Source organism: Limulus polyphemus, unplaced genomic scaffold (genome assembly GCF_000517525.1).
Source record: "Limulus polyphemus unplaced genomic scaffold, Limulus_polyphemus-2.1.2 Scaffold2703, whole genome shotgun sequence".
Classification (NCBI taxonomy): Eukaryota; Metazoa; Arthropoda; class Merostomata; order Xiphosura; family Limulidae; genus Limulus; species Limulus polyphemus.
In genome coordinates this window covers 59,871-73,666 of record NW_013668313.1, presented here as the reverse complement: position 1 = coordinate 73,666, position 13,796 = coordinate 59,871, and the positions used below count along the sequence as shown (strand labels likewise).

Sequence of the window (13,796 nt, the reverse complement as noted above, 5' to 3'; positions counted from 1 at the left end):
GGGTCTCCGTCACCTGCAGCCTGTGAAAATAGTGCTAGAGATATAACACCCGAAGTGGGAACATGGACCTCAGAATTCATTGTAGAAATATGTATATCAAACAAAAGAGTTTGATGTAAAATGTGCAAGTGTGAGAAAAAATAATAAAGACTAGGAAATTAAGTTAAATTAAAAGATTTCTTCAATGTAAAGAAAAATAATAATAATGAAGAAATCCCACTTTGGAAATTAACATGTTAAAATCGCAATTCACATGAAGAGCATCAAAAGAAAAAAAACGTCTGAACACAAGTACTGCAAAACAAGAAGTGATAGATTGGTAGAATAGAATAGATGGAGTCACATGCATCATGAGAGTATGTTGCACTCTTATTGGTGGAGGGTTGACACATATGATTTGCATGAGAGATGCATTGGAATAAGTCAACTCCAATAGAAGGAAGCTAGAAGGTTTGTGGCATGCATAAAAAAGTATTTTGCTTATAGAGAGCAGCACTGAATGAGGATAACTAATTATGTGAGTGGGGGTGATGTATCGTATCAAAAAGTCTAATTTTTTCACTTCTAGTATGTCCATTAATCATTCAGTAATTGTTCAACTCATTCCCTGTTCTTCATACTGTTTGAAACATCCTTGTTCAAATCTAAACATTCCTAATATAGCCATTATTAAAAATAAATAAATATTCTCCACCTAAAGAAAAAGTCTCCACTTCTTGTTTTGCAGTCCTACAAGTTTCCTTGCAATCATCCACCTTTTCCCTATTTTCTTCTGATAAAGAAGACCCTCCCTTAAGAGCTTTTAGTTTGTGTTTTTTATAATTAACTATTGTGCAATCATTCTTCAACACAGCAAAAATACCAGATAGTATTAACTTAACTTCACAAAGTAAAATAATTAATTGGCAACCTTTTATACTAGTAAATATATATGTATGTATATATATATATATGTGAGTTAAAGGTACAATTTCACCTGAAACTTTTAATGGATATAAACAGTTTATACATAATTTACTCTAAATCTTCAAACTTAACAAATTTGCACTTAAAAAAGTACAATTTTCATGTCGTAAAAGACAATAAAAAATCAAAATGACCTGAATAATATTCATCAAAACAACCAATGTTAATGTGGAGGCATGAAGAAATATTCAGAGGTTGCTGATAGTAAAACACAACTGTATATATATATATGCTAATATCACCTTAGTCACAAATAGTTATCAACTTTAACATATTTTACTACAAGAAATAATATTTCTATTAACTTTATTGTACCGTACCTGCTTCAAATTATTTTCAGCTAATGATGATGACAAGGTGTTACTTTGAAATAAAAAGTCAAATTCAAAATGGGCTTAAGCAATAAAATGTGATACCAGAAATAATCTATTACGGATATAACCTTGACACTTGATCAAGGACTTCCTTATGTATGAAATATAAAGAGGATACACTGTAATAGTTAAGGCATAATAACTCTAAGAAGAATTAAGCCTACATCTGTTTTCTTTTGTAGTTTAGTAATTTTGTGGCTTATCCACATCAGACATACAAGAAGTTTTTTAAATGCAACTAATTATCTGATCAACAGGAACAGTCAACTTTTACATCTTCAATAAGGTCTTAAACATCATTCTGAACTAAAATGGGATCAAATTAGTCATTAGTAGAGCTCACAATAATCATCTTATAATTAACTTGTATCTTATTTACAAACAATCAACGAAAACTGGTTCTTCAATACCTACATGAGAAATTTCTACTGTTTCAAATGAACAAGTCACATAAAACAATAATGCATTTTATGCTAATCAAAACAAACATTTGGGTGTTTATAGACAACATAATGTTATAAATTTTTTTAAAAAGAAAACTTGGGCTAATAATCTTGAAAATAAAAATTAATTCACAGTTTTACTTATTACTAAACTTTAATAGTTATGTTTATTCTAACACAAGTAAAAATCCACAAAGCACATGCAAAGAAGGCTGTCTGTAGTTTCTGTGAGCAAGTTTTAAATTATTCTGAACAATTTTTCACCAACTATCCACATAAGCAGATCACATTTGTTAGACAACAACTTCTTTCAGATTGTGTGACAGGATGAGGCAATTAGAAGGGGTAGTGACTACTATTATATTATATATGATATATATAAGAGGCATGGCCCTGTTTCAAATGAATGACATAAGGCTTCTAGAATTAGCAAAAATCTAGAACTAAAAAAATAACTTTTCTACAGAGAATAATTGTAAAGAACTATACAAAAATAATCTTGTTAGTGCACAATAGAAATTTGTTGTTATAAATACCCTGAATGAACTTCATTGTTGATTACTCTAAAGCAGTGGTTCTCATGTCTTTCTGTTCATGGACCACCTGAATTGTTGTTTTTATCTCAGTGAACCACAATAGAATCTATAAACTGTTTTGCCACTTTCTTTCCATGAAACACCTGTTAAGGAACTTGTGGACCACATATTGAAGACTGCTACTCTCAAGCATTTATATATTTTCAGCTTTCTTAATGGTTATCAACCAAAATAACCTTGAAAAACGAATGCGGCAATGACATTCAACCATGTCTCCTTAATAACAATTTCTCTACCCATTTATCAAATAAATTCATCTGATGTTTGATTGAAGACTGACTATACAAGATGTGGATCTAATGCCATTTTTAGACAATCCTTTCAAATCGCCTGTTGCATTATCAATCAACTTTTGTGCTTCTGAATTACACAAAACATTTTTACAAATGTAATCATATACAAGTGATGGATATTTGAAACAACAAAAACTTCAAAGAGTGGGATAAATTGATCCAAACCAAACAATCCTTAGTGGAAATTATGTTTAAGTCTGAGGAAACAATGAAAATATAAAGAAAATTTTAAAGTAAAAATTAGCTCTAAAATTTCAAGAAAATGTTATCAGCCATCACTGTTTGACCTATCAACAAGAGGCTAGGTATTCAGTTAACATGCCGGAGATGTGAAAATATTTGAAATATCAAGAAAGAAAATAAGAAAACATTTTTCAGCAATTTTGGGTTAAAAAACACATATATTTTAATATCAGTTTTGAATAAAAACAATTAACATTCAAAGCCAGGTCCATACAGAAAGTCAAAGTACAGGTAACTGAAAATTTACCTTAAGTCTAAGTACAAGAGTCGTGAAAAATTTCCTACAACTGGAGACAATGATGAAAACTTGTTAAAAGCCAGGATTAGTTCAGATATCTTCAATGCTAGAATATTGAGACTGAAAGATAAAGAGAAAAAATCTAAAGTACAGTTCCAGACATTAGAAACATCACAGACCAAAGATAAGATTGAATAAGCATAAGACAAAGTATAAAAAACATTTACAGCCTTTTTCTGGATCCTATCACTACAATACTAAATACCTTAATTTCTTCATTACTATATCAGTAGCTTTATAGCTACATCTAAGATGTAGCAAGCATTTAATTAAAAATACATTCAGCTTAAGAATAGCTGTTGAAAACCAGTTTGCATTGAATTGTATGAAAATCAAGACTTTACAAAAAAAGCCAGTAGAGACATGTTGTCTTGGCCTTGCACATATAGGATGTGTACATTCAATATCCAAAGCAGGTGTAACTTAAATACATTTATCTATTATATGGTTCACCACATAATAATCTTGCCAATATTCTTCAATATATCACATTACTACAGAATGCAAACATGTACTACTATTATAATCTTGATTTTTAAATATAATTTCATGCCAAAAGTTAATAACATATTACATTGATGAACACTTCATGGTTAAGCAATCCATGCATGTACTTGTCTTTAAATATAATCTAAATCAATTAAAATAACTGTACCTAAACTACTAGAGGTTAAAAAAATCCAAAAGGATATAATTTGATCATAGATATATAATGTAAATAACATACTCAATGCTCTAAATGAAGTTGTTAAAATTATGCCAATAGGGACTGATGGAAATACTTGCTGAGATAACTTAATAAATAAATACTGCACATATTACAAATATTCAAAAGGTAATATAAAAAACATGGATAAGTTGATGATATATATTGGAATAATAATCCTATAGAAATCAGAAAATATTTCAAAATCAATAAATCTATAATTTGCTAGATAATTACAGAAACTTTTATATTAGTACATAATAATTTTGTAATTAGGTAGAATATTATGACTTTGAAATTTAAAGAACTTCTAGAGGAGAAAAATGTTTTGTACATTTTTTATCATTCCTTAGGCACTGTCTACATCTATATTTCAAGTTTCTTGTTAAGTCTTACATGTAACTAGCAGTCATTGAAATAAAACATATGAAGCTAACCTGGAAGGCACATCAGTTAGAGCATTTTTACTAAGATCCACTGAAGTAACATCTTCCTCAACAGCTACTTTAACAAGCTCTTCTGAAATGCTCTTCACTCCTTTGTTGCTAGTTGTTAATAAAACACATAAAAGTAACTTATAGCTTAGAATGTAAGAAAGAAATGTACTGATCTTATTCTTTTAACATCATATTTTGCAGTTTCATAATTTTTTTAATTTTAAAATATATATTACTCACTTAAATTTAAACATTCATAAAAGTTGCTAGATAATTTTAATGTTATAGTGACTTAAAATGCATTCATTCTGTTTTATACAAAGCTTCACATGGGTATAAGTAATTAAACCAACAATATAAAACTCATTCTCAGACACATGACAGTTTTAACAATCACTAAGAGGGCCATATTTTGCTATATAGATCAAAGTTGATAATATGCTGGAAGATCTCTATGTATAACAAAAGTTATAGTTTAGCTTATTAGTTACAATGTATTTCAATGTGCAAAGGCTGCAAAGGTGATAATCTGATATTATGTAAAGCAGAAATAATATATTTCAACTGGTTTACTTGTGAAACAATTGAAAATAATACAACATTAGATATTTCAATTATCTTAAAAAACATTTAGGCTCTGTGATAAAATAGTTTACATTAAAGTGCCAAACAAAATAATGATATAAAAGCTCAAAACAAACTAACTCTGATGATATAGTTTGCAAAGCTCATTTACTGTTTTTCATATTGCTTGAAACATTTTAGTTCAAATCTAAATGTTCTTAATATAGACATTAAACATAAATAATTTTACAATTTATAAAATATTTCTAGAGAAAGTATGCCAATACTTAAGGCTCTTACCTAAGGTCAAGGGTACGAGTAACATGGAGAGTAAATCTATCAACACTATGAAGTCCAATTTCCTGGTGAACACAATGTCCACTATCATCACCTTCAGAAAGAGAGCCTTCCATCCTACTTCTCAGCCATCTTAGTAAGTGGACTGTTCCTCGCTATGCAGAAAAGGTATGAAAAAAATTGAAGAAATTATTGCAAGGAATTTTTAAAAGCTTCTTCAGACTGTACTAAAAGCAGTTCTATGAAGATTAAAAATGGCTTATCTTTTATCAAATAATTAGTCTGTTCACCATTAGTAATAAGATAGTTTTTTAAACTTATGATAGAATGTAATATAAAAAATTATACAGCTTCACTGTTGCATTTCAAACAACAAATTCATGTCACTGAATGCTTGAGAAAGCATAAAAAATGTAGGAGGTGAGAGGTCCATGTATAAAGATGAGTTCAAATGTAGAAACAAATGATGATGGGAACCTCAAAAAGGAGATATATCTGCTAAGTAACACCAAACAGCTCAATCAAACACAAAAGACAATCCAGGTCCAAACAGGCATAGAAGTGAGAAAGGAAAGAAAGAACAATCACCTTCACAAGCAACTAGTCTTAGGAAGAAAGGCTCAATTGGAGTAGAGAAGTAATTATGGTGAAAGAGAGTGCAGAAAGCACTGATGACACATACATTCAAATGATGACACCACAAGCAAGGAGGAGAAGAAAATACTCTTTCAGAGAAAGGTGGTATAAGGAACATGGAGCCTATTGCTTGAATGGAGCACATGTAAGATATATAAAACCACATTAAGTTCCAGGCATGGGACTAGGATGTGAGGTTGGTGAAGAAGGAAGGATCTTAACAAAGTGGAAAGGACAGGGGAAGAAAACCTGACAGTTACAAGAAATCTGCACAATAAACAGCAATGGTGAAACTAACAATACATGTTCGATTAACCATGTAAAAAAGGCTGACAGGTGGGCCACAGTAGGATGGCCCAGATGAAGAGAATGACAGTTGGACCAGCACTGAAAAACCTGCTACTTCCATTGATAAGTAGACAGAGTAGAAGGACAACAGGAATGGAATAAGAAAAAATGCTACAAAGTTGGAAAGACCAGCCATGTGGGAAATGAACAGGACAAATCCCACACATGAAGATGAAGGAATGACATTACTGGATGAAAGAGAGATGTATGTGGTTGGAGCAAGAGAAAGAGTAAGAATAGGGCAGAGGAAGAAGGGTCCTGGATGCCAATTGATGAAGGAGAGGAAACAAGGACTTTGCCAGCTAAAGAGGTGTCAACAACAGGAACCAACAAGAAGTGTTGCATATCAAAGTGAGGACATGAGGGAGAATATGAAGAGGAAGGTAGGTATACAGAAAAAGGTGAGACCAGTCTAGGCTGAAAGAATCAACTGCCAATGCCAAAGGAAGAGGAACTAGAGATCAGAAGAGGGAAAGTTTAGTGTGAGAAGGGTGGCAAAGGCATCAAAGAGAGGCATGCCCAACTGAGAATAAACCCAACAAAAAACCTGAGGGTGGAGAGACTGACAGATTGCCTGACTGACAGAGGCAATCCACCACCAAGTTAAGAGCCCATGATACATGGCAAGCTATGAGATGTACCCAAAGGGAATGAGTCCAAAATAGCAGGTACAATGTGCAGAAGAAATGACCATGGAACTATCAAAGTGAATCATCACCAACTGATCCACAAGAAGATGAAGGAAATGGAACATGCCCAATGGACAGCAAGAATTCTGAGTATGTTCAGAGCCCATACTCTCAAAGTCCTGTCATCATTCAAAGACATGCCACAGCCCAACAGAGAAACATCTGTAAAGAGCTGGAGATCTGGTAGGGAGGTGGCAAGGGGATGCCTACTGTGGAGTTGCCATGATCAAGTGTACCAATTTTGAGTAGGCATAAGAAAAGTCTAGGAAGGCTTGACAAGCCAGCCCATCAGAGCACCCTAAAGTAGAAGAATGCAGGTAAAGAGAAGGAGTCCTCCCAAGAAGGGGCAAGTATAAGCCAATCACTCACCTAATAATGGAACATCAGCCCCTATCTGTGAACATGAAAGACATATGCCTGCATGACTCGATTGAATACAGGCAGTCGTAATGCCAAAAGAAAGAACATAGAAATGGAAAACTTACCCTGATGGAGAAACGAAGAAAACATTTGGAGGACAAGATGATTAGAGTTGTGTAAAAAGGCATCTGAGACATTGACCCTGGTTATCCACAAACCTGGTGAAAAGGACCACTGGATAGCTAAGAAACTCTCCATACAGAACTGATGGATGACCAGAAACTGGTTGAAAAATAACAAGTCAATAATGTGATGCCAGTACCCAATCTTATTAGGAAGCACAAAGGGATGAGAGTAATAACCTGGAGTTTGAATATCATTCTTGGCCAAGATATCCCAGACCACATCCTTGAGATGCTAAAGATAAATGGGACTGGATGGAGGAGGAGAGGAACCAGAAAAAGGGGAAAGGAGAGGAGAAAAGGAGAAGTGGAAATATAGGCCATGGATGAGAACCTGAAGAATCCATCTGTCATCCTAAAACAGAGACCAAAGACTAATGAAGGATGTCAGGTTCTCACAGGGCCAGACCAGATAAGGTAATCACCATTGAGATGAGCAACAATCCTGAAATTGGGAAGCAGAAGAAAGCCAGGAAATTGAAATGGGAAGAGGAGACATGGATTCAGCAGGCCTTGGAGCAGAAACAGAAGGACAAGTTTGAAAATGATGAGAAACTAAAGTATACAATGAGAACTGATTCCAAGCTACCTTAGCCCTGGTCTCCAGTGAGTCATGAATACCCCCAAAGACCTATGAGCAAAGAAAAGTAGTCTTATAAAGATCATGGAGATGAGCATGAACAAAGTGTGACTTAGTTAGAAGATCATCCCAACAAGACTCAATAGCAGAGGAACCAACAAAGAAGGGAGAGAGAAAAAATAAGAATTATGGGTGAATGTGGTGAAAATAAGAGAACCTCTCCAGAAAACCCCTCTAGTGAACAATGAAATGCCTTAGAAATAAGGTGAAGTGATGAGAGGTAACACAGGAGGATGGTAAGAAAGAGACAAAGGTGTAAAAATTGGGCACTAGAAAGGGAAGTAGAAATTAAGGGATCTGCCCCTTAAATAGGTAAAAGAGATTTCAAAGACTGGGAATTGATGAATAAAATAAAGAGTGGCTGTAAGCCAGGACAAGAGTAAAGTAAACAAAAGGACAATGCATGTTAGTATGGGTGTGCAGTTGTCTGAGAAACAAGTCCACATGGGCTGTAATATCAAGCAGAAAAAGAAAAACAAAATAAATTTGAGTATGGGTGTCAAGAAAGAGATTAAAAGGGCGAGGATTTTCCTTCACAAATAAACCTGTGCCTACAGTAAACCCTGGTGAGGAAATATCCAGGCAAAATTATTGCCATCCTTGTCATGTTCAAATTGGGGAGAAGGAATGCTAGCTGAATGGACAGGAGGAGGAAGCATGAATGAACTCGCATCACATTGAAGAATGGATATCACATTCTCCTCAGACAACTGCCTCAAGTAGCCACAGGTTCCATGACTTGAGAAGTGATAATGGCGAGTAATCAGAAAAATTTTTAATTTCTCTAAGTGAAACTACAATACCATGCTGGTTATATGAAACACAAACATTAAACCAGGTGAACTTGAATAAAAAGTAACACAGTCATAAACTATTGCAAATCTCAAGTAACTGATTAACAAATTTGAAACATGCTCACTCTAGACAATGCCAAAGAAAAGAATGAAGTTAAGTCAAGTGCAAGTGCTACTGCATGAGATGGTTATGCTACCCTCCTATTGGTGGAGGGATACCATCTTATTATGACAGGCACTAGTGCAGTTAACATTAAACAAATTTTTAAGGTGGGAGGTAGCTCAAGGCTAGAGGCATGCAAGTCTCATAGGCAGATGCATGAAGGAATCAAGCTATTCTGTGTGAAGAGATTAGATTATCTTCCAGGGAATATTGTGTCTATACATTTTTTGGTCTTCAGCTGTTCATAGCAGAACAAACTAAAAGATGAAAATGAAAATTTGAAGAACCGCTTAACATATGTGGTCAGAAAATAGACTGAATAATCAATGAACTTTGTTTGGCCATAACATTTACCATATATTTCTTTCTTCTTTACAGAAATTTTAACCCCTTCTGTGTATCTTCAAATGTTTATAACACTGTAACTGCACCTATTTGTTATGTTACAACAAAAGGGAAGGAACAGCTGATTATGCAATTTCTCTTTATTTTCTATTTTATGCTCATATGGTTAACAGTTTCCTTGGCTGAATACACATTTATGTGTATCAAGGTTTTCAGGCTGATTCTTTCATGGAGATAATCTCAACCAAATAACAAAGTTTGATTAGAGTAAAAACAAAAACTATCTGAAGTAATGATTATACTGATATATACAGATGGCTTGATTTACTTATACCTGGCTTAAAAGAATTTAATCTCAACATCTAATAAATTACTACACATTTATAAAACTTGTCTATCAGATATTCTGCCTAATTTAGTACAATTTTTACATAGTTGACACAGATCTTTTTTTTTTCTAGTAGTCACTAAGTTTTACTGATTCTACACACCAAGCTTTAGACAGATATACTGTTCCAAACCTAACTTCTAGAGAAGTAAAGCTTCAAGACAGATACATTCAAGCATAAGTGACTCAACATTCACATTGCCATAGAAACCAATATCCCATGTATTTAGGAAAAGTTCGAAACAAATAAGATACTATGAGGATAAATTGTTATATTCAATAAAGTACTAACAGTTATTTATAACTTTGTTCAATACAGTGCAATCCCCTATTAAAAACAACTACATATACAGCTACTGCAACCCTCACATAATTAAACAAATATTAAATATTGAGAGATAAGTTTAAAGTATCCTCTCTATAAATTTTAAAGGAAACAGAAGCATACTGAAATTACATTTTGACATCATAATATTCTATGTGATTGAAAACAGGCCACAACAATTTGGGTACATCCATATTATGGAAAGCTAAAACCAAGTATTATTTCCACTGTGATCATTTTTTCACAATTAACTACATTGTACTAGGATTATGAATCCAAAAGTCAGAAAATATCTTCCAACTCTATAGTTTTTACATTATCATTTATTAATATATAATTAAATATAAAAGCTAAGCCATTTCGAAGATGCAGACAAATTCGTTGACGAGTGTATAAAACAATGTTTCAGAATAGGACTGGAAAAATAAAAAAGTGGTTGTATCATAAATAACAATTAGAAATAAAACATACTTGCTTTCCAATGTGTGATCTTTCTAGAACAAAAATATCATTTGGTTTCATGTTAACAATAACAATTACGAAAAATAATTCCAGTTATATTTAGATGATGCTAGAAAAGAAAACAAGTTCTAATTATTCTATTTCTGGGAATTAATATTGTTCTTAAGAGATGGAATTTTGTCCAAAATGAAAAAAGTTTAATTTTAAATTAAGTAAAGCATATTTGATGCTACATTTCTTTTGCAATATAACCACTGACTTAATTCATCACATAAATATTTACGACACCTTACAAAGTTGCCAATATATTTCAGACGTTTTTGCTCACCTGAATTACATCTCTTCGAATGCTTTTCATTGGGTTACCTTCTACTGACAGAAACTTCAGATGTGACATAGTTCCCAGAGCATTGGGTAAACTAACAGTGTAATACAAAATCAACATTAATCAGATGTAAATACATGTTTTCATTTTTATAGATATATATATATATATATATATATATATATATATACACACATATATATATACGCAAAATATTATATGAATATTTGAGTGGTCTTTCATTAAGTTATATTGTGAGGAGCATATGACATATAATTACAAATCTCAATTGATACACTGTTTTTATGAAGTAGGTAAAGATTTATTTGACTATTCAAGGTATATGTAGATAAAAGGTTCTTTAAATAAACAAGAAATAAATATATACAGATTATATACATATATATATACAGGTATGTTGTAGTAAATAATGCTCACACACATATACATACATGTCTGATACCCACCTTCCAGAAGGCTTTAAGTATGAAGCTTCATATACAAAGGTTGAATACATTATATTTAAATGATTCTGTAGCATCTCAGCATCATTACAGTCTACGTAACCATGAATCTTGACAATAGCCCTGCAGGACAGTTTCCATTATAATAGGCTCTATCATAAGGCTGTCACATCCAAAGCATACCATTCCTCTCCAAGTATTTCCACAATCTGTTCAGTGTTCCAGAACAAAGGTTTTCCAGTGCTTGTTTCAAAAGTCTGATCACACAGTTGAAGCTGCACATGGCAACATGTCCTTTATGTCTTCATAGCATGAATACCCATTTCATTTTCCAGCTGCTTGAGGTATGCAATAGTTAAAAGAAAGATATGAGTGAAAGCCTATCTTGGTGAGCCCATACTTTTTTAGCCTTGTTTTCAAATGGAGATACTTCTTGATTATGTTCGGAACTGTTGCCTGAGGTATATAAATAGTTTTTTGGTTATGTTTCAAGTACTGTTACTTGAGGTATGTGAATGGTTTTTGCTACTGATCTCTATGTTTGTGGATTCTCACCTGTTACAAGGTAATGCACTTTACTTATCATGGCTAGAGTATTACTGTTTCAGGTCTTTTCGGATGGTCCTGGTGCCCCAAGTTGGTCCACATTCCTTTCTTTTACAATGGAATTAAGTTTAAGGGATATCCTCATCTTGAAAATTCTAAAATCTCAAGTCTCTGAATACCTTGCATAAAAAAAGCTGTTAAATACCTTTCCCAAAAGTCATTGGTTTGTTATGGCATCTCAGTACGTACAAAATGCCAAGCAATCCCAAAATGTAGTTCTGATACATTCCATTCAACTACAAGTTGATGTAGCACACTCAACCCTCTGTATTCTAAACATAAAACAGAAAAAAGGAGGAATTTTTATAATAAAAAACCCTGCATGCTTTTCATCAGAGCAGACTGTATTAGGAAGATTAAATTAATTATTAATTTATAAATTGTAATGAAGGTACACAAGTAACATCAGGTGATCAAGTCCACAGTAATGGTATATAACCATCTATTGCCTATTATATAAATATGGTTTTTCTATGTATTATTTGTCCCAACTTATATTTAGGCCTAAGTATAGTTAGTATAACAATAGAAATTTTAGCTCAAAATATATATATATGTATATATATATTGTTACGCCTCCAGTCGTTAGTTAATTTCCCGTAAATTCGTTCTGACGAAACTTTAGCGACACAAGTCCTTTCTTAAATAAAACTGGTTTATTCTTTCTGAATATAACTTTGCGATACACTTAATTTTAACAGTCGCGCTATAACAAACACTATAATTCTCAACGAACGTCTCACGTGCTCGACTTAAACAATACTCAGTTCAATTACACACACTGTTCCGTCATGTTGTGACCGTCTTATATATACCAGACTACCCCCAATCTAGTAGTCTCCCGACAATTCATGAAGGTTTGAGAAGGACGTGGCATGATACCAGTCACATGACCTCGCTGATGCAACACTGCCCCCTCCTTAGTATTGTTCATCCCAAACAACAGCCACTTACATTAAACCAATAACAATTAACAATAACTTAATTAAATGTACAGAATTACAAACACAAAATTTCAATTCAACAAAGTCTTTTAATTTTACGGGACGTATCTTCTTCCGTACTGGTCTCTGTCTCGTTGGCTTCTGCTTCACGTGGGGTTCATCTGCTTCATCAGGAAATGTCCTATCGTCAGTAACAGTCACATCAGTGGTAGTAACTTCATCAAGAGCTTCACCATTTCTCTTCCCAAAACTGAATAGTTTCTTCTTCAACAGTGGCTTTTTCGGGTGACAAGTCTTCAGCAGCGTCATTTGTTCCTTTGTTCACTTCGTCCCAACTGAAATGTCCTGGACCATGATAATGCCAAAGCCTGTTGGCATGAACCACGTTTAGCTTACCTCGCCGACCACATTTTATCTGGAAAGTCACGTCTGAGAGACGATCCACTATGTCATATGGGCCTTCCCATGGAGAAGACAACTTAGGAGACTTCACTTTGTTCTTCCTGGGATTATACAACCACACCTTGTCTCCTGGTTCAAAGCTGACTTCAGTAGATCTCTTATCATAAGATAGCTTCATCAATCAGCAGACGTTTTCAAGTTTGAACGCACTTGATGGTGAATATCATCCATCCGTTCCGATAACACTTTCATAAACTCCGACACATTCTCAGGCAACTCTTCATAAGGTGGACGTCCCTTATGCTTGGGTCCCCTTTTAGCACTACATGTACTGCATGTTCTGCACCATTCTTCCACATCTCGCCTCATACCTATCCGGTAAAATCTTTGTCGTAGGTGACTCAATGTCTTCTTAATTCCAAGATGTCCTCCTGTTAAAGTATCATGGGATTGACGCAGCACAACTTCCCGTAACTTTCTTGGTATGACCGTTTGCCAAGTCATCA

The 13,796-nt window shown here is 33.6% G+C and overlaps 1 protein-coding gene across 2 annotated transcripts in view; it reads right to left on the bottom strand.

Annotated features, from left to right (window-relative positions):
- The window catches only part of LOC106467675 (leucine-rich repeat-containing protein 40-like), a 72,274-nt gene that overhangs the window by 26,815 nt on the left and 31,663 nt on the right, over nucleotides 1-13,796 (bottom strand). The window contains exons 8-11 of one of the 2 annotated variants that reach the window (XM_013928050.2): nucleotides 10,878-10,968; nucleotides 5,221-5,372; nucleotides 4,357-4,464; nucleotides 3,163-3,273 (exon numbers count right to left, since the gene is read on the bottom strand). In XM_013928050.2, the coding sequence (XP_013783504.1) occupies nucleotides 3,163-3,273; nucleotides 4,357-4,464; nucleotides 5,221-5,372; nucleotides 10,878-10,968 (462 nt within the window). The remainder of the gene's footprint in view (nucleotides 1-3,162; nucleotides 3,274-4,356; nucleotides 4,465-5,220; nucleotides 5,373-10,877; nucleotides 10,969-13,796) is intronic. The other variant, XM_022395886.1, reaches the window with a different exon arrangement.